This window comes from Erinaceus europaeus, chromosome 5, assembly GCF_950295315.1.
Source record: "Erinaceus europaeus chromosome 5, mEriEur2.1, whole genome shotgun sequence".
Lineage (NCBI taxonomy): Eukaryota > Metazoa > Chordata > Mammalia > Eulipotyphla > Erinaceidae > Erinaceus > Erinaceus europaeus.
In genome coordinates, this window is record NC_080166.1 from 90,162,927 (window position 1) to 90,185,615 (window position 22,689).

Below are 22,689 nucleotides of genomic sequence, written 5' to 3' on the forward strand. Positions count from 1 at the left end.
TGAACAAGACTTGCAAATTCAGTACCACAGCTATAAGTGAGGAACAGCACACATAAGAAAGTGAGGAAAGGAGAAAAAAATAAAATGGTATGTCAGCAGAAAGTAGGGAAACTCTCAGAGACAGTGGGTCACCTAAAGAAAAGTCTCAAATGAGGACAATGTTCTTTTTTTTTTTTTTTTTTTTTTTATAAATAAGATCACTGCTCACCTCTAGCTTATGGTGTGGGATTAAACCTGGAACTTTGGAGCCTCAGGCATGAGAGACTCCAGATACCCATTATGCTATCTACCCCCAGCCAACCATGTTCTTCCTTTATAGTAACACAGGCCTTTGATTCAAACAAAAGGATGAGTGTTACTCTTTTGCTCTAAAATGGTAATCTGTACAAGGATAGCTCTTATTGCCACCAATTATTTTCCATACCTATCTCCACCTACCCAAGAATATCCTTTTGAGAAGATAAACCTCTTCTCCCAATTCATGTATCAAGATTCAGTTTTCATTTAATTTAGCAAGCTATCATTTTCTAGTACCAACACTACCCTAGACCATAGTTAAGGCCAGAAGGATTTCTGGAGTGCTTGTTTATTCAGAGATCCAATGAAAATCCTAATATATGCACAAACTAATAGTTCAAATATTTAGACAGTTGAACCCATTACTTAAAAGGCAAAGTGTTGGGAGTTTGGGGTCACAAATATCCCAGTGGTCATAGATAATATCTTGGCTCGAGGCAAGTGAACTTTCATTATTTAGCTCCTGTTTTCTCATATAAAAGAAGTGATCACAATACATTGTTCCAGCATCTTATTAAACAGATGCAAATGTTTCTATAGATGTCAAGTGACAGTGCCATACACTTAAATCCCATATAATATTATAAACCAATATTAAGTCAATAGAAAATTCTATTTTTTAAGTTTATGGGAGGGAGATGAAATAAGATGACAATGCATAGCCATGGAATATGAAAGAGAACAGAATTGCTTCCATATATATTTCATGACTTCACATATAAACACTCAGCTTTTTGCCTGTTATTAATATTTATTTACCATACTAATACTGAGGGTATCTATGGAAATACTGTTTCTTTAATTTAAAAGTTGATGGGAAAAAAACAAGAAATCTGAAGCAAGATATGTACCTGTAGTGAGTATAATACAAAAAGAGGGGGTGGGGGCTCTATGGTCCTCGAGGTCCTAGTAGGTTGGAAAATAAGAACCAAACTATGATGCACCTAAAATGGGCTGGCAGGTTAACACACTATCTGGAGAAAATACTTCTCCTCAAATACTTTATACACAATCATTTAATGATCATTTGTAAAGAAGTTTCAACTCATCTCTATATTAAAAATGTAACAAAACTTGAAACACTCCTAAAAACTTGTCTACTATCTTATACTATAACTGACTGAGTCAAGGGATAACAGGTTTTAAACCCATAGTGACATTAATGTCTTTCAAGTTAAAATCTGAAAAAAAAAAAAAAAGCATATAACTGAGGTTTTAAAAATATCTTATAAAAGAAACTTTTCCTCTTAATTTAAAAAGTCTTATTTAGCAGACACAGAATCTTAGACTGAATAATTGAAATCATTATCTTCATGGCTTTGTTGTAAGAGGCGTAATTAGTCATGAGAAGAACACAGCAATGCAACAAGTTTAAGCGTCGTAACCAGAATAGATCACGGGGTTTATGAGTCATTTGAACATCACACTTCATCCACAGATGATGAGAAGTGATTTTTTTTTAACCAAGAAAATCTTCCTGACAGCATTTCTTTAGGACAAAAAGAAAAAAGGGGGAAAAAAAAGGAAGAGGAGAAGGAGGAAGAAGAGGAGATGACAAGAAGTAGAATAACAACAACAACAACAAAAACAACAACAACAACAACACAAAATAAAAACTGCCCAGTGGATCAGATACATTTTTTCCATAGGGCACAGACACTTCTACTCAGCAAGATATTAAATTGATCAAAATTGTCATTAAGCGAAAAATGCCTTGGTAACACAAGAAATGTTTTCTCAATGATGACTCTGAAATTGTCTGTAAAGCAACTGGGGGAAAAAAATGCAGTGTTAACCTCTTTATATTGCTACATATTTATAAAACTCTAGGCTCTTAAAATAATATAATACAGAGCCAAAGAAGTTTTCTAGGTTAACTGAATATGTGGTGGACATTTTTATCTCCCCCTTCCCATTTTTGTTTAATCAGATAGGAGAAAAATTTAGAGGGGGTGAGGAAAGATAGAGGTAGAGAAAGAGAAACTCCTGCACCCCGCATTTATCTAAACTCTACAGCCTTTATTCTTCCATCTCTGTGCTACAGTATCTTATTTTCATGCAATAAATGTTATAAACATAATGCCTCCAGCAGTTTTCTCTGCCTTTTATCATTTATATCCATAAATATAATTTACATATTTACAATTTTGCTCATTCTTCATTTCCTTGGGTTTTGTTCTGGCATCATTATATAATTTTTAAATCAGAACCTTTTAAGGCTTGTTTCTCAGGGATGGCAAAGCAGATCCAAATCAGAATACTGGGGGACAAACTCATCCCTATGACTAAACTGTGACCCTTTTCTGACTTCTACCAAATGGCCCAAGTGGAAGAAATCCCTCCATTCTAACTTGTGTGAACTTTGTGTGAGTGCCAAGAATTGTTCAGTCTATTGCCCATTTTTGCTTGTTCCTTGCCTTCCTCCAAGTGACAGATCACTGCTCAGCTAATACCTGAAGGAAACCACACTGATGATCTCAGAGCTCTTGCTTTGTGCACCCCTCTTTTGAACTTGCTGTTCTCAATCCCACTTTAAATCCCACTCTATGCCTGTTAACTTCAGTGCAAGTGCCGGCCCCTGCCTTGCCTTGAGGCTGGTGGGTTGAGACAAAAACAAACAAGCCCCTACCCTTTTTGTCCTACTCTCAGGGGTCATGGATGGTAATTACCTGTTACCCAATGAGTGAAAAACATTTTATGTGCTTAATCTGGTTTTCCTGTTGTATATGTTGCATGGGCCAATTCCCATAGCCGTTAATCTTCTTTGGTCAGAAGCAAAAGTCCTCCAAAAGAATTAAAAAGTTATTTTATGACGCACTTTATAAACTGTAAACCAGTAGACAAAGATTAGCACAAGGTAACACATGTAGACAGAAATGCATGTTTCATGGGCCAGACTGTTTTACACCGCAGAGACCAGTGTACGAAGGAAGCCATGATCACACATAAACTGAAATATTCTGGGAAGTTTATTTTACTCCAAAATCAAAATCCCAACTTATTCAGAGCATGAAATTTCCTTAAGAAGCATTCCTTTATACTAACCACAGACTCTATAAAAATGTAAATAACTCTTGGAAAGAACCACATCTTACATCCAGGGAAGTTAATGAGACTAGTTAGAACTGGTCATTTGTTGGTACTGTGAACAGAACAATCAGAGGGCTGGCATGTCAGGGATGCAGGTAGAAGAGGATGAAGTTGAAGGAGAAAGTGCATTGCTAAACAGGAGGCAGGGTGGTTGAATTATCAACTTCACAGCTTTGCCCAGGGCAGGTCCTGAGGGAGAGAATCTGTCTGCCTGCTATATTTCCCTGGGGTACTATCTGTAATTACTATCACAGCTCATTGATTTTCAATTCCTTCTATTAATACATTTATTGGCCATTTTGGCATTATTAAAATCAGTCTAACTCTGTGCCTGTAAGAGAAGACATCTCTTCCCTCGAATATGAGTTTTGCATGTCCAGAGATTCTTTTCAGCTGTTAAAACACAGCCTCCTTATATTAGCAATAACACATCTTCTGCATGTTTTTCTTTGAAGCTGGGTAGGGACATGCAAAGATTTCACTATAGATTAAAGATCTCCAGCAGTGGGTCGTCAGAAAATACTAAATGATAAGCAAATTCATATTTCTAAGATAATTCCACCAATTTACTAGCTCTGCCATCTCCTGCTCCACAGTAGGGGAGGTAATAATGAGGGTTTTTTTTTTTAAAGGGCAACACAAGTGGCATTTTTATAATGCCATCTCTTCTGATAAAGTCATTAGAGCAGCACTGTCTTACTAAGCCTTTACATGCAGATGTACATTTGGTCTTTTATGTTAAATTAAACAGAGATTTACTGAGGAAAAGGAAACTTTGCTTCACTGTTAGGCTCACCCCTCCCCCCCCAACCACCAAGCTACTGAATTCTAATGTAATAGCCTTTCTTAAATAAGCATTTCATATCATGCATCTAGGTTCAGCTATAGGACTTACACCTGCCTATGTGCCCTAACTAGGTCTAGATCTTGGGGTGTCTTCGAAAATAATGTCTGTCACAAAAATCCTCCCAGTTCTATAGGCCATTAGCTTGAGGAGGAGGAGGAATAATAGACAAGCAAAGGACAAGTTCCACTAAAGAAGTTACAATAGTCATCTTAATAGTGCAAGTCAGTTCACTGTGTTACAGAAATGTCCTCAACACCTTGTTAGTGATGTCCTGCAGGGCTGGTTTACAAAGTCACTATAAGCTGCCTCTGGGGAAAAGGCCATTATGCTCTTTTTGTTTTTTCCTGCCTCTAGAACTAGGAATCTCTGGCCTGACTGAACTAATATTTGCTGCTAGTCAGACAGGGAGAAGATAACTGTGTCTGTGAGCATAAATGTACCCTTCCTGGCTACATATCTGTGACCAAGGATGAACACACACACACACACTCTCACTCTCTCTCTCTCTCTCTCTCTCTCAGATAGTGTGCCTCATTATTGAATACTTAAGGGCACTTAAATTCAGCAAAAACTCTTGGGTCTCTTTGCCACACTATAGCTACGGCTCTAACTGCAGTCCCATGTGTCAAAACTAAAGGGATTCATATAAGAGAAAAGAAGACTGGGGTGCTCAGAGGCTTTAATACTGCTGTGGGTGGTAGAACAATTAGGCTTAGCTCCTTCACTACAGCAGATTCCTCAGGCCTTAGAAGTCAGTAAGAGCAAAGAAGCTCACTTGAATACTGTGCTGCTTTGCCAGGTACATGACCAAGGTTCGAGTCTGAGTCATACCACATTGAATGAAATTTCAGTGCTCTGGTCTCTTTCTTCTTTTTCTCTATGCCTGTCTATCTCTTTCTACCTGAAAAAGCTGTTTTGGAGTGGTGAAGCCCCAGTGACATTCCCGATTCTTAATTAATAAATCAAACCTGTAAAGTTGGCAAAGAGAAATATGATTCTCTCAGGTATCCATCTTATGCCTCTGAACTTATGTTTTTATTAATAAATTAATGAATTTTTAAAATTGTCCCTAGGGTTATGGCTATGGCTCGGTGCCAGCACATGAATCCCTTGCTCCTGGACCAGTTATTTTTAGTTATTTTTTTTTCCTTTCTACTTTATTTGACAAAACAGAGTATTAAGAGAAAAGTGGGAGGCAGAGAGGGAGAAAGAGAAATCTGCAAACCTGCCCAACAACTTCTGAAGCTTCCCCTGTGCAGGTGAGGAGTGGGGGCTCCAACCTGGGTCTTTGGACATGGTAATATATATGCCACCACCTGAACCCTTCAACTTATGTTTTAAAAAGTACATTTATGAGGGTCGGGCGGTAGCGCAGCAGGTTAAGCGCATGTGGAGCAAAGCGCAAGGACTGGGCGTAAGGATCCCGGTTCGAGCCCCCGGCTCCCCACCACAGGTGGTGAAGCAGGTCTGCAGGTGTCTATCTTTCTCTCCCCCCACTGTCTTCCCCTCCTCTCTCCATTTCTCTCTGTCCTATCCAACAACAACATCATCAATAGCAATGATAATAATAACCATAACAATGACAAAAACAACCAGGGTAACAAAAGGGAAAAAAATGGCCTCCAGGAGCAGTGGATTCATGGTGCAGGCACTGAGCCCCAGCGATAACCCTGGAAGCAAAAAAAAAAAAAAAAAAAAATCATTTATTTAGAGAATCTTTCTTTTCCTTTTAAAAGCATTTGGCTTTATAAAAAATTAGAAAAATACAAAATGTCTGACAAGATAGTGAGCCCGCCCTTGTTCAAATGCAGTTTTAATAGTGATGGATACTTGACCAAGCTTGCATTGTAACTATACACAATCATTTTCCCTGCATTATATTTTACAGCAAATGCTAGATACTTACTCTACAAATCAGTAAATATATGCTTATGAACTCAGAAGTCATTTTTAAAAAACTGTGCACAAATACCATTATCATACCAAAATATTGTCATTTTTCAATTCATAACTATTTTTGGCTTTGTCATCCTATTCGTCACATGATAAAATCTAATCAGAAGCTGAAGTTCTCTCCAGTTATGCTTAACTAAAATATCCAACAAAAATAATAAGAGTTTCAATTTGAGGTCTTTCTTAGAGATAGCATAATAGTTATGCAAATGACTTTCATGAGCCTGAGGCTCTGAGGTCCAAGGTTCAATCCCCAGCACCACCATAAGCCAGAGCTGAGCAGTGCTCTGGTATATTAAAAATAATAATAATAGCAATAAGACTGTCATCAATGAGAGTGTATATTTCAAATTTAAAACAAATTTTTAGAATTTAAAGTTAACAGAGACAGGGGCTGAGAGGTGGTGCACCATGTTAAGTACCCATGTTATCATGCTCAGGGACCTGGGTTCAAGCCTCTGTTTTCCACCTGCATGGGGGAAGCTTAATGAGTGGTGAAGCAAGTATAGCAGGTATCTCTGTTTCTCTCCCTTCCTATCTCCCTATCTCCCAATTTCTCTCTGCCCTATCAAATATAGAAAGAAAAAAACTGGCCCACAGGAGCAGTGGATTCCTCCTGCATGCACAAAGCTCCAGAGATAACCCTGGTGGCAATAAAAATAATAAAGTCAACAAGGGGTGGGAGGCTGGCAGTGGTACACCCTGTTAAGTGCACATAGAACAAAGCGCAAGAATCTGCACAAGTATCTGGGTTTGAGCCCTTGGCTCCCCACCTGCAGGGGGGACACTTCACAAGCAATGAGGCAGTTCTGCAGGTTCCTATCATTCTTTCTCTCTCCCTATCTCCCTCTCCTCGCTCAATTTCACTCTGTCCTATGCAATAAAATAGAAAAAAAAAAAAAAAAAGAGCTGTCAGGAGTAGTGGATTCATAGTGCTGGCACCGAGTCCCAGGAGGGGGGGAAAAAAAAAAAAAAAAAGAAGGAGGAGGAGGAGAAGGAGGAGGAGTGTAGAGGAGGAGGATAAGAGGAGAGGAAGAGGAGGAGGCAGGGCCAAGGAATAAATGGGCAATAGATAGATAGATAGTTCAAGAAATAATAGTCAATCCACACCTGTTATCTAGGGAGAACTACTGCCCTTTCCAATGGGAGAAATGGGAACAAAGAACTCTGGTGGTGGAAATGGTGTAGAATTATACCTGTTATCTGATCATTTTATAAATCAGTACTAAATAACCAATAAAAATGGAAAATTATCAAAAAAAATAAAGTTAACAGAGATATTTCCATCTCTTCTGAATGCCTTCTGAGAACTGTAGCAGTAGTAACTCGAGCCAGTGGGCGTTTTTGAGTCCTGATTCTGTTCAAAAGGAGAGTATGTGTCCAGCAGCTCCCACAGGCAGGTTATTTCCCTTCCCGGGGGAGGACAAGCAGCCAGACCCTGATGCACACAGCTGACATACAACTGAGCAAGTTTCTGAACTCTGCTCTGACTCATGTTCAAGCATGTACATTTCTGCTGCCACACACAGGTACTTTCATTACGATATGTCTGTCAAACTCATAACTGGACATGCTGAGTCTCACTGTGTCCATAACTGGACCACAGAATGTCAGGCAGAACCGAGAGAGGCCTTGGATCCAACACCTCACTGTACAGATGAGGACACAGAGGCCTGGAAATAAAGAGTAACATTTCAGAGACGCTCAGGCCAGTAAGCTGCAGGGTTGAGAATAAAATCAAGTTTTATGTCTTTGGGGCATTACGCTTTCTCTGTACAATAACTTATCTCTGGGTGTAACAGTTTCAGTACCTTTCTTATAGCATTTGTCCTTTTGCTCAGTAACATGTTAGAATAACCAAAGGCTGCGAGCATTTAAGAAGCTCTTGGGGCCAGGAGGTAGTGCAGTGGGTTAAGTGCATATAGCATGAAGTGCAAAGACCAGAGCAAGGATCCCGGTTCGAGCCCCCGATCCCCACGGGCAGGGGAGTGGCTTCACAAGTGGTGAAGCAGGCCTGCAGGTGTCTATCTTTCTTTCCCCCTGTCTTCCCCTCCTCTCTCAATTTCTTTGTCCTATCCAACAATGACAGCAACAACAACAACAACAATGATAAACAACAATGCCAACAAAAGGGAAAAAAATAGCCTCCAGGAGCAGCAGATTTGTACTGCAGGCACCAAGCCCCAGCAACAACCTTGGAGACAAAAAAAACCTCTTAAAACAGCACAACACAGGCACCAAAGTTCATAGAAAAAGTCATTCCAATACTCTTTGCTGTGCCTGCCCTCAGCAGTGTGCAGTGTATTAGCAAGACGGAAGAAAAGTGAAGTCACACTGCAGTAGACTGCAACTATTATCTACTGAAATATCATGAAATGAAGAATGCAAAAGTCAGAGGACTCCAGAATAGAATGAAGGGACAGTGAGTTGGTGTCAACACACCTATCCAATTTACATGGCTTCGAATATCAAGACTTTGGACTGGAGAGACAGCATAATAGTTATGCCAAAGACTGTCATGAGCCTGAGGCTCCAAGGTCTGAGGTTTAATCCCACCATAAGCCAGAGGTGAACAGTGCTCCGGTATTAAAAAAAAAAAAAAAAAAAATTATGATTGCCATCAGTGTATATTTCAAATTTAAAACAAAAATATGTTTACAATAACTTTGCTAAGTAAATAGAGCAAGCTTATAACCTGCTATTGAGTGGTTTCATATTTGACACCAAGGCAGTTATAATTCCCAGATGAATAAAGCATGCATTCTGAGTACTTACCATGAGCCAGGGACTGTGAGATAAAACAGAAATATATAAACTAGTTCTTGCTGAGAGCTTACAATCTGATTAAAAAGACAAGGTCATATACAGACACTCTACAACTACTAAGAGAAAAAGCAAGGGAGTCAGATGTTTTCATAGAAGAGAAAAAGCAGATGAAGTATGCCTTGGCTCTATCCCCCACCCCCAAACACAAGGATTATTACCAGGGTTAAATGCCTGTACAACGACACCTGGTGGCATTCTTCCCACCTCCAGGTTTCCTTTTGAGGGGCCAGGTGGTGGCACACCTAGTTAACACACACACACACACACACACACACACACACACACACACACACACTACAGTGAACAAGGGCCTGGGTTCAAGTTCCTGGTCCCTACCTGCAGGGAGAAAGCTTCACAGGTAGTGAAGCAGGGCTGCATGCATCTCTCTCTCTCCTCCCCCCCCACTCTGTGTGTGTTTGTGTGTGTGTGTCTTCTTCCCCTCTCAATTTCTGTCTCTATCCAATAATAAATAAAATTTTTAAGAAAGTGACAGTGAAAGTGTGTGGGGGGGGAGAAAGCAGAGATACTTGCAAGACTTCACTTCTCATGAAGCTTTCCCCCTGAAGGCAGAGGCAGAGGCTTGAACCTGAATCCTTGCATATAGTAGCATGTGAGCTTTAACAGATGAGCCCCCATCTCACCCCCTGATCCAATTTTTAAGAATGTGCTCATCAGATCGTGAATTCATCAGAGGAATTCAGAGGAGTGCAAGAAGGTACCAGTGGAGAACAGAAGAACAAAAAGATCACTATAGCAAAAAGGACAAAGTGAACACATACCTTCATGGTACAGTGAATAAGGACATTTGTGGAAAGTGGTATACTTTTAAAATGATGCTTCCAGAACCAGCAAGATAGCTCACCTAGGAAGGTGCCTGCTTTGCCATATGCATAACCCAAGTTCAAACCCACTATACTGGGGGGAGTACTTCTGCTATGGCGTATGGTGTATTACTCTCTTTCATTCTCTCTTTACCTGAAAAAGTTGGACTTAATGAGGAAGCTCAAATAGTGATAAAAGTAAGTAAATAAACAAAGCAATAAATATATAAAGGGCTGCCTGGAGTCTGAAAGGCAGACCCCCCCCTCCCCCAAGGACTGGAAGTTAATGCCTGTGTTATAAAAATAGTATCAAAACTAGGTATGCATGAGTAGTTTTGGGGTCCAATTACTGAAGTGTTTCAGAGGTAGTTCAATAGTTGATGGTGAAATTTGCAAGCCTGAGACCAATGGGTCTCATTGTACATGACAGAGATGAGTGTTGTTCTGATAGCTTCTCTCTCTCTCTCTCACACACACACACACACACACACACACAAACAGTTAAAAAAAGATACAAAAAAGCAGGAAAGACATGAAAAAATGCTCCAAGTCACTGATTGTCAGAGAAGTGCAAATAAAGACAACAATGAAATACCACTTCACTCCTGTGAGAATGTCATACATCAGAAAAGGTAGCAGTAACAAGTGCTAGAGAGGTTGTGGGGTCAAAGGAACCCTCCTGCACTGCTGGCGGGAATGTAAATCTGTCCAACCTCTGTGAAGAACAGTCTAGAGAACTCTCAAAAGGCTAGAAATGGAACTACCACATGATCCTGCAATTCCTCTCCTGGAGATATATCCTTAGGAACCCAACAAACCCATCCAAAAACATTTGTGTATACCTATGTTCCTAGCAGCACAATTTGTAACAGCCAAAACCTGGAAGCAACCCAGGTGTCCAACAACAGAGGAGTTGCTGAGAAAGTTGTATTATATATACACTATGGAATGCTACTCAGCTATAAAAAATGGTGACTTCACCACTTTCAGCCGATGTTGGATGGACCTTGAAAAGTTCATGTTAAGTGAAATAAGTCAGAAACAGAAGGATGAATATGGGATGATCTCACTGTCAGGCAGAAGTTGAAAAACAAGATCAGAAGATAAAACACAAGTAGAACCTGAACTGGAATTGGCATGTTGCACCAAAGTAAAAGACATGGGATGGGTGGTGGTGGTGGGGGAGAAAACAGGATCCAAAAAGGAATGACAGAGGACCTAGTGGGGATTGTATTGTTATATGGAAAACTGGGAAATGTTATGCATGTACAAACTATTGTATTTACTGCTGAATGTTAAACATTAATTCCCCAATAAAGAAATTAAAAAAATATTGTCAGACTTTTGGTAACAACAATATTCTGTCTTGACTTTGACTAGTGACTATATATATATTTTTTTTAAATGTATATTTTTTTACTTGTTTTCTGTACATATCTGCCATTATCCAACATGATTTGAGCAACACTATGAAATAAACCTTTTTTTTTTTGTCACCAGAATCCAAAAGTATCTATACTCTCTAAATAATATGCTATATTCTCTATGATTTATGGAACTTAAACAAAGGTGTGTAGAGGTCTATATAACTAATGCAAATACACTTAAATTCAGAGCAGGCAACTAATAGCAGTAACAACAACAACAAATATTCTCTTGTGGTTAGCTAATAAAAGTAAACACTAGTTGTAGGATGCAGAATTTTATCTTGTTGTGTCAGGTTAGAAATTTGAGTGGACACATGCCTTTTTCTGAATCTTTATTTAAAAAGAACTAATACTACTAATAAGTGTCACAGTCTTTTCTTGATGGGTATTCTACTCCGTGTCCTGAGTTGATGCAACAGGAATCAATCATTTTGTCATCTATATAAAACTATGTTATTGGTTGACATAGTCCACAAAGTTGATTTCAGATTTATAATATATAGGTCAAATGATACTCTCTACCATGATATAGATCTGTTTCAGATACTGACTTAGAGTGAAGAAGAGAAGCACTTACGGAGCTGCCTTGTACACTGCCTCAACATTGCTCAGAAATGGCTATTGTAAAAAAATTAAAAAAAGCAAGAGCTATTGTAGAAACCTTGTAAATACTGTCATCTAGATTCATGTTCCTAAGAAGTACTTTTATTAGACTAGAACTCTGATCCCTTGAAAGAGATCCTAGGAGATCTTGTACACTGACTTTACAACAATCAGATGTCACACTTCAAACTTCTTTTGATCACTCAGTTGCAAAACATTGGCAACGTTTTGTTTTGATATGATATACATAAACTAGAGGATTATGGTTGAATATTCATTCTAGGCCTTTTTTCAGTCACTGGTCTATGTGCTTTAGTAACCCAGGTAACCAGTACATACTCACAAACACAAGCAGCACTTTCTTCCTTAAATTCAAAATGTGATTAGTTCCTGCTGTCATTATAATCTCTACTAGTGAAGCTAGCAATGTCAACAATTATAAACCTAAGGTCATAAAATTTCCTACACCATGTTTTTTTTTTCTTACTTCTATCTCCTATTTAATATTTTCTGTTACTTTTAGTTCATCAGTTTAGCTATGTACTATTAAATACCCCCCCTTATTCATTATTCTGTACAGACAAAGAGAAATTGAGAGGGGAGGGGAGTGATAGGAAGAGAGACACAGACACCTGCAACAATGTTTCATTGCTTATAAAGCTCCCTCCCTCCCCTGAAGGTGGGGGCAGTGGGCTTGAACCATAGTCCTTGCCCACAGTAATATGTGCACTCAACCAGGTGTGCCATTATCTGATCCCCAGCCTTCTCTTGTTTTTATAAGCTTTTCAAACCCACTGACCTCAATTTCATCAATTATGTCCTAGTGCCCTAATTAGAGGGAGGCATAAATATAAATGTCAAAAGAGAAATCCATTCTAGACCTGCTCTCTATAATATCCTAATATAGAAATAACCAAGCTATTTAGACACTGAATTTTATCCCCATTTTATTTTCTTTAGTGTTTTTTTGCTGTAGAAACACAAGTTTAAAATTTATTCCTATTTTATTTTTCTTTAGTGTTTCTTTGCTGTTTCTTTATTTACAATGTACATAAAGCCAAATGGTTCTATGGTCACTAGGTTGTCCAATCAATAATTTCAGGTAGTTATCTTTTTCAAATCAATAATATAATAAATAATAGTTGAGGCTGTAAACAGATGAAAGTCAACATGGAATCTGGAGATTTTTACTCAAGAGAGTAAAGCCAGACAAGAGAAAAATCAGAGCAGTTTTCTGTCAACCACAATGGTCTGGAAATGAGTGCCACTTTCACACAGGTGAAGAGGTAATGTGTTGTCCAATACTTACGCTTACCCCTTGTTCAGATTCCAGAAGCTCTGTTTTGACTCTGACTGACGGCATCCCATCAAGCATTAACATTCTGTTCTCAAAAGTGTTGATAGTCTGGTAATAAAAGAGAGAGAGGGACATTCAGGTATAAAGAATTCGAAAGCAGGCATCGAATAGAGTCCTCCTTTCTGGCAGTACATTCAGAACTGCTCACCTAATTTTTTAAGAATGAAATATAATTAAATGAGAGTATCACCATAACCAATTACCCTCTCCTCTTTCTGAACTTTCATTTGAAATAATAACCAGGAAGTTGAATTAATCAGTCTGATTCTCTGACCTCTGCTTTAGAGGTCAGACTGTAATAAACTAGAGCAAGGAAACCTTATGCTAATTTATACGGGGAAGGGAACAAGGAAGAGTGCAGTGAAATTCTGCAATGGCGGAAGGAAATAATAAGCAAGTACCTTTCTCCCTTAGTTCTGGCAGCTGTGTTGTGAACAACAAATTCATAAAAAGAAAAGATTTAAAAAAAATTTCAAGATTCCTATACTAACATGGAGTTGAAATTATTTACCAGCTGATATTCATTCTAACCACACTGAAGTTCTGGTATCAGAATTCTACTTAAATCATACTTTTTACTTATCAACACAAACATCTACTTTAAAGCAACTATCTTAAGTCTTTAGGTTAAGAATCAGTTCTTGTGGCCAGTATGAGAGATATCCTCATGGTCAAGTGTAGGGTTTACATTTGTGAGGCACCAGGTGTGTCATCATTGACACTACACTCACTAGAATGATGCTCAGGTTCATTTTCTCTTGATTTTAAAAAAAAAAAAAGTCATTTTTGTTTCTAAAGAGAGTGAATTCTTAAGCTGAAGTCATAACCAAAGAACAAAAACAAAAAATAAAAATTTGTTTTCTCCCTGAAGGTGGGAACCTGGGATTTGAACCCAAGGTCTTATACTTGATACAGTGTGAACTCTACTGAATGTACTATTAGTCAATCCCTCAGATTCATCAACTCTTAAAAGTAAGAACCTTAGCTTTTTCATGACTATGACTCTGTGTGTGTGTGTGTGTGTGTGCGTGTGCATGTGCGTGTGCGTGTGCGTGTGTTTTCCTCCAGGGTTAACCTTGGGGCTCTGTGCTGGCACTACATATCTAATGCTTCCGTGGTCATTTTTATTTATTTTTCATTTTTTGGATAGGACAGAGAGAAAATGAGAGAGGAGAGGAAGACAGAGGAGGGAGAAGAGAAAGACAGACTGCTACAGACCTGCTTCACCACCACTTGTGAAGCGATCCCCCTGCAGGTGGGGAGTCGGGGGCTCCAACCAGCATACCTGCGCAGGTCCCTGAGCTTTGTACTATGTGCAATTAACCTGCTGCACCACCACCCACCTGGGCCCTGTAACTACCTAAATATATTTACAAACAACATTTCCAAGAAGTGCCATAGACAAATAAAAGTATCTCACACAGCAATAAATAAAAAATTAAAGGTTCTTATGGCCCAATAATACCAACAGTGTGCAGTATCAGGTAGCTCTAATTATTTCTCCTATTTCTCATCTCTTCTTTTTGTTTAAGAAAAATACTCCAGGAGATAAAATGTATAAGGTCACAAATATTTGCTCGAGGAAAACGAAAAGCAAAATTTACTCTCCAGTTAGCTAATGAGCAAATAAAAATCCCAAATTACCTAGTCAGTCTAGTAATAAAAAATAAAACAATGGCTACCTTGTAATTTTCTTAGAAATGGGAATTATTGGCATTATTATTAAAATTAGTAGGATACACCTTTTTTGAAATTTTTTTTATTGCCACCAGAGTTATGGCAGGGGCTCGAAATAGTCACTACAAAGCCAACACTCCCAAAGTATTTTTTTTCTATTTTATTTGATAGGAAAGAGAGAAACTGAGAGGGGGAGGAAAGAGAAAGACACCTGCAGACCTGCTTTAAAGCTTGTGGAGTGTCCCCCCTGCAGGTGGGGAGTGGGCTGTGGATGCTCAAAACTGGGTCCTTGTACCTGGAAATGTGTGTGCTTAACTGGGTGTACCACTGCCCAGTCCCCAGCCAGATACACTTGTAAAATGGTTTGCTTTTGACTTGTCCCTATCTTTTAGGGTTTTTTAATATACTAATCATTTAGAACAGAAGGGAACGATGGTGTTTCTGGTCAGCTCAGTGAATTTATTCCAAGCTGAACATATTTTCATAGAGTTTGGTAGGTTATTTCCACATCAGGCATGGCTTTCAACTCCTAAAGTTTCACTGCTACTAGGGTTAGAAACAGCTAGCTGGGGTGCACATGGCATAAAGCCCAAGGACTGGTGTTAGGTTCCTGGATGTAGCCCCCAGCTCCCCACCTGCAGGGTGGTCACCTCATAGGCAATGAAGCAGGTCTGCAGCTGTTTATCTTTCTCTCCCCTGTCTTTCAATTTCTCTCCATTTTCAATTTCTCTCTGTCCTATCCTGTTGGTATGCATGAGACCCCTTCTGTTTCATTTGGTTTAAATCCCCCCTGCTTAACACTATTCTATTTACATAACCACTTCATTCTATTTACATAACCACTGTTAACAAGCACCTCCCTCCAGGGCATTGGTTCAATCCCCACTGTTTCATGATGTTTTTGCTCCACCCCCCCTCCTTGTCACACCCTGATCCCCTCTTTGTCACACTCTGATTTTCACCAGTCACTTTTCTCTCCACCCTCTCTATGTCACATCCTGTTTCCACCTTACTTGGCAAGTATATATAAAGACAGCATTGTGAGTTTTAGAGTACTTTACCTTTAGTTTAGCTCAGCTCAGCTTAGATTGTGCTGCGTCCTGCATGAATAAAGAGATACTGCCTACAGCTCAACCATGAGTCCCTGGTTGTCTGTTACCCGCCCGTGAAGCCAGCCCGGCGAAAACAACCTAGCCCAGCGAAAACAACATATGGCGCCTGAACAGGGACTGAAATAAGCCCTAAAACATGGACAGGCATCAACGTGGGACCCTACCCACCCATCGTCCAGATAAGTAAACTTGGCTACCCATCCACCATGGGTTGCCTTTCTACTTATGAAGAGGTTTGCCAAAGCCTCTACTGTTTCATCATGAGACAGTTTCTCTGTCTCTGGAACATTTTACTCTGGGCCACACTTCGGTTCCCTGACCGGGAACTTTGGTTTCTTATGACGGGGATCATAGAGCTTGGGAGATGCACGGAGATTTCTCCTTGGACTTTCTGGATTCCCTCTCTCATGTTTCCTGAGGAAAAGGACTACATTTTGCTCCGGGCCACAGTTTGGTTCTTTATGACTGTGATCGTAGACCTTGGGATATGCATGGGGATTTCCACTGGGAATTTCTGGACTTCTTCTCGAATGTTTCCCATGGAGAAGGACTACTCTAATTTGAAGAACATTCTCGAGTACCCTGGCAGTTCCCAAGTATGGAGACACGTGGTTAGTTCTACTCTCCTGATTAGATTCTTTCTTCGATGGGAAGACGCTTTTAAAAATGGGTGCCTGAAGCAATACAGCAGGAACAGTCCGAAGCACCCTAAATGGAATTTCGAGGAGCTTTTTGGACTAGGACGCCCTCCAGGGACTCTTAATACCACATGGTGAGATATGGATAATCTGGTTCAAGTTGCATTTCATAAGAGAATGATTTGAATGACTGAATTTTTATTTGACATTGACTTAAAAAAAATGTTGGACGCAGCCATGATTTCTAGAGACATCCAGAAACAATCCAAAAAAATGTTTTTTCCTCCTTTGATTTCTTTTTTTACGTCTTGGCATAAATCTGAAACGTTTAATCCTGAAAACTGTATGAGTTATGGGTGGGGCAGATAGTGCAATGATTATGTTAATTATTCTCATGCCTGAGGCTTTTAACCGTGGTTCTTCTGTTTACCTTTCCACATTTTATTGAGTTTAAACTGTTTAAACAACCTTAAAATCATACTAGAAAGGACTTCCAATTATAATGGAGTTATCAATTATAGTAAACTTCTAATCTGTTACTAGTTTTGTTTGACAAGTAAGTGAATTTCAGCTGTCAAGTCTTCACATGAAAAAGCATCTACTCAAATGAAAATTTCTGGAAATCCATTTGGACCCCTGTTCTCTGACATCGCCCACAAGATGGAATGATTACAACACACTCCCGGAAACCAATGATGAGACCTGGCACGACCTGAAGAAACAGATTCACAGACTCCAAAGCTCACTCTCTACTGAAAAGCAGAATTCTGGTGGCCGACATTCCCCATCGAGACAGACTTGCAGCATTTCATCCTCTGGCATTTTCTTCTGTGGTCAGCTACTTTGGACTGACACCTCCATCGGACTTACTGGTACACGCTGCTGTGTTTCTCAAAGACTAACTTCAGCCAATTGCCTTGAGACTTTATAGACCACGTCCCCTCACCTGCAGGCTCTGCCCCAGAGGCAGAAAACTCCCCCTCCTTATTAGGTTATGCCCACAGAGGCATGAAGCGCCCCAAGAGGCAAGAGATGCCCACAGAGGCAGGAAACGCCCTTTGAGGCAAGAGATGCCCCCAGAGGCATGAAGCGTTCCCAGAGGCAAGAAATGCCCTTTCGCCTGCTAGGCCTTGCCCTTTGAGGCAAGAAAAGCTCCACTTGGCATCACACTGGTTATTGCTGCTCGCCTATTTTGTTTTCCCTGTCATATGCCAGTTCTTTTGAAAACGCCTGAACGATATATGTTTCTGTTCACCCCGCAATGGCCATTAGTTAAAAAGAAAGGGGGAATTGTTGGTATGCATGAGACCCCTTCTGTTTCATTTGGTTTAAATCCCCCCTGCTTAACACTATTCTATTTACATAACCACTTCATTCACATCCTGTTTCCACCTTACTTGGCAAGTATATATAAAGACAGCATTGTGAGTTTTACAGTACTGTGCTTTACCTTGAGTTTAGCTTAGCTCGTTTTAGATTGTGCTGCATCCTGCATGAATAAAGAGATACTGCGTACAACCCAGCCATGAATCCCGGGTCGTCTGTTACCCGCCCGTGAAGCTAGCCCGGCAAAAACAACATAACCTGTCGAAAACAACACTATCCAACAACAACAAGAGCAACAAAATGGGGAAAATGGCCTCCAGGAGCAGTGGATTCATAGTGCAGGCACCAAGCTGAGCAATAACCCTGGAGGGGGGGCGAGTAACAGCTAGCTTGGCATGCCACTACCCTTCTCAGAAAAGTCTTCCTGAAGAGGGTAGATTGCATAATGGTTATGCAAACAGGCTCTCATGCCTGAGGCTCCAAAGTTCCAGGTTCAAGCCCCTGCACCACCATAAGCCAGAGCTGAAAAGTGTTCTGATAATAATAAAAAGAAAGAAAGAAAGAAAGAAAAGTCTTCCTGCAGCAGGCAGCCTCAATTCCCCCTCTACTACCTTGTCTTTTAGAGAAGCTCCAGGAATCGACTACAATTAAAGCATCTCTTTGGCTGTTGGGGGAGTAGACAATGAAGAATGAACTTATATTCCTCCCTACCCTGGAGGAGGTCTTGTCCACATTAAATGAAAAAAAAAAAAAAGGAAAAATAAATGAAAAAGAAGAAGTGGAAGAAGAAAAAGAAGAAGCTTTGCAAAGAAGCAGGAGAGACAAAGAGAGATTCCAGAGAAGTGGATTTAATGAACTGTTAGAATCTGATTAAAGCCTAATGTCCCTTTTAGTACTCTGGACCAATTTACAGCTGATATACTTTAACCAGTTTCCTCACTGGCTGTGATAAACTCATTACTTTAAAAAAAAAATGCAAGCTTACCAGTCTTTGAAATTAAAAACTGATAAATCATGAAAGTCTGACTAGTCCATATTCCATTTAATGCATTTAAATATCACCATAGTTTCAGAATTTTTTAAATTCTTGTTCCTGAATAGTTCTACTTGTGTTAAAGACAAGATGCACACTGTAGATGTATATAGCAGTGAAAAAATTAGTAATACTTTCCAATGTTTAAAGAAATTGGGTTTTCCATGGAAATACTTATCTTTCTAGATTTTCCAGCTATATTCAGTGATGACCACAGTAAAAATAATACTAATGTTCAGATCTAAGGAACCAATATAATATTAAATTCTTCTAGCTACTACAGATTCTATCTGAGCATATGTCTGAAAGTTACATAGGAAGATTCTATGAAGAACCTTTTTTTTAAATGTTTACTGGTGATTCAATATTGATACACAAAATTACAGGTCAACAGAGGTATAATTTCACACCATACCCACTACCAGAGTTCTGAATATCCATTCCCTCCATTGCAGGCCACAGTAGTTCAGCCATGGTTGCAGACATTGGTCAACTATCATCTCTACAACTATATGTCTACATTTGTACATAATCATCCCCTTTTTCTTCCAGGTACAGTCCTCTCTTCTCTTCCAAGCCACCCATAACTCTATTACTATATCCAAATGTCCCCCCCTTTTCTCTCTCCAAGTCCTGATAAAGCTGGAGTTCAGAGCCCTCTTATCATTTTCCTCCTATCATTTCTCCCCTCCTGGGAGTATGGATCAAATTGTTATTGGGCTACAGAATGTAGGAGTTCTGGCTTCTGTAACTGCTTCTCTGTTGGACATGGGTGCTAGCTGATCAATCCACAGGCTCAGCTTTTTTTTTTTTTTTTTTTTTTAACTTATTTCTAGTGGGGCAGAGTTCTGGTAGAGTATTAATCTCTTCATTCATGAATCTAACCTGAGCATTACACCACATTCCAAATCATCCAGGAAGGTGTACAGTTTTTATACAGCACATGGTAGCTTACACAGCACTGAGGAAAAAGTGTTGAAACAGAATATTGATGGGCTTAACTCTCTAGAGGGAAATCAGATACATGCAATCTCATTTGACTGTCAACATTAAATATGTAATAAACTCTAATAATTTGAAATTGCTGTCAAACATATCTTGCCATGATCTTAATCAAAACACATTTGCTGTGGTATCAATAGCTCAATTGATTCACAAGAAGTAAATAGAATTACAGAGTCATCAATTTCAGTAGCATGGATTTTTTTTTTTCTGCATTTATATGATGACATTTTGCTCTATTCTACAACCCTCGGATTATAATTTATGCATATAGCCACACACATATTGATATACACATATGCACATGTATGCTACTTCCTTAGCACCTTTCTTCTAGAATAGAAAAGTTACCACCAAATTTATTAGCTGCCAGATGATTAAATACATGTGCACTGAATGAGAGTCCTACTCTGTATATTCCTATTTGGCAAATGAGATTTAGCAGCCGAGTAATCCAGCTGATAACAGCTCTCCCAGTCAAAAGAAAGAAAGAAAAAAAATCCATAATAAGCATAATCATCACTGATCCTAGCATCTCAAACTGCTTTAGATGGAACATACAGAAAGAAGAATAGCTGATGCTCACTGGTAACAGTTCATAAGCACACAGTTCAGAGTGACTTTCCATTCAGCTATTATAATCCAGCCTCCTACAATAAATACCCTATACCATAGGTTTTTCCCTCTCTGCGGGCTCATGGCAGTGGGTCATCCAGTTTGCAGTTTTAGTAGTGATATCAGTCAATGTGTAATCAAACTACTACTTAAACAGGCTTTTCTTTCATAAACAGAAGACAAAATAATATACTGGTGTTTGCTTTGATTTCTGGATGTACAGGACATAATCTACTTCAGTATGTGTCCATCTTAAATCTTCACAGATGACTGCAAAGGATGAGAAACAGGAATCGTCACCATGCCCTCCTTGCCCATGCTAAGTTAAACAACTATAGGAGTCATCTGAGCTGCCACACAGGATTCCTTGTACCAAGCTGAACAAGGAATTTCAAGGAAGAATCTAAAAGGTTCATAGTTAAATAAATTATAACACTATGCTTTGGGCTTTTCCGCTATAGCAAAAGCAACAGAATCAGATTATGGGGGGGTTCCCAGAAGATGGCTGACTGAGAAACTGCTAGTGGCTTGAGCTCTGACCACATCTTCTGGAAATTATTAAGCACACCTCCCCCCCCCCCCATAACCAGTCCCTGGGTACCAGCTCCTAGAAGGCTCCCCTGCTGAGCTTCTTTCTTTACCAAGATTCCTGTCCCACCAGGGAGTATCATTCATTCTAAGTCTATACCCTTCTGAAAACTCTGGCCTTTTTTCTTTCTAAGTAGCCAACCCCCCACCAACTCACCCCGCATAGCTAATTAAATAATTAAAAATAAATAATAAAAAACTCTTTCCTTTCACTGCTTTTATGACTGTTCTTTTTCTTATCTTTTTATTTTCTCTCTCTTTTCTTTTTCTCATTCTTGTCATACTTTCTTCCTTAATCCTACAGCTTCCAAAGCCACAGGCCCCATCCCCCCACAACACCAAACAGTGTGCTTTTTTTAATTCACTGATACACATTTGGGAATTATTTTGAGGAAGAATTCTGACTCAGAGTGGACTCTCACTGTGAGTGTCTCTGCTCAACTTCCCTTCCATCTTTAGCTACCCCTAGAATATACAGTGGATAGAAGATTTGCATAAATGTCTATTTCAGCTATCCTTGTCTAGTCCTAAGGTTTTCTTTTTTTTTTTAATTTGGTTTTTTTTTCCTCTCTTTCTTAACAATCAGCTGCCTCTGATCATGAGGGTTGAGGTAATCTGGGACAGGTTTTTTTTTTTTAACCCTGCTCTATTTTATTATTAATATTATATAAAGGCATATATCTCTCCCCCCCCCTTTAGGATGATCAGAATTAACACTTAGGGTATCTTTCATTGCTAGGGTAGTGGGCATCTTATCTATTGTGGGAGGAACTTGTCTCCTTACTCCTACCTCCTCTACAGACTCTCCCCTCCCTCCTCCTCTTAGCTAATTAAATTAAATTAAAAATAAAGTAATAAAAAAAAACCCTTTCCTTTCACTGCTCTTTAATTACAACTCTTTTTCTCATCTTTTCTCTTTTCTCTCTCTTGTCTCTTTTTTCTTTTTTTTTTTATCTTTTCATACACTTCTTCCTTCCTTCTTCTTTGCCTTTATGAATTTGTGAATTATTTTGGGGAAGAAATCTGACTCAGAGTGGACTCTCTATGTGTGTATCTCTGCTCTACTTCCCTTTACCCTCTTGTTACCCCTAGAATATACAGTGGATAGTAGATTTGCAGAACTGTCTGTTCTTGCTACCTCATCTTTCTTTTCTCTTTCTTCTTCACTGGGATTTGGTTACTATTTTTTCACGGACTGGAGACATTGTTTGGCTAACTGGTAGTGATTAAACTGCTTTAATACTTGCTTCCGTTGATATTGTAATTCCTGAGGTTGGTGAGTGCAATTGTCATAAAGGTATTTAGTACAGTGTTGCTTGTACTCAAGACACAACAACTGAGGAACAACAGAGCATAAAAAAAAAAAAGAAACACATAAATCAAAAAAAATGGGTAGATCAAAAACAAATAAAACTGCTACTCCAATGAATGAAGACAAGAGCCCAGAAGAAACTACAAATCAGCCAGAAGTAACCAT

The 22,689-nt window shown here is 39.2% G+C and overlaps 1 protein-coding gene across 7 annotated transcripts in view; it reads right to left on the reverse strand.

Annotated features, from left to right (window-relative positions):
* The window catches only part of KLF12 (KLF transcription factor 12), a 472,528-nt gene that overhangs the window by 261,679 nt on the left and 188,160 nt on the right, over nt 1-22,689 (reverse strand). For 4 of the 7 annotated variants that reach the window (XM_060191518.1, XM_060191516.1, XM_060191519.1 and 1 more), the window contains one exon: nt 13,174-13,269. In XM_060191518.1, coding sequence (XP_060047501.1) covers nt 13,174-13,269 — 96 coding nt within the window. The remainder of the gene's footprint in view (nt 1-13,173; nt 13,270-22,689) is intronic. The other 3 variants (XM_060191522.1, XM_060191520.1, XM_060191521.1) reach the window with 1 other exon arrangement.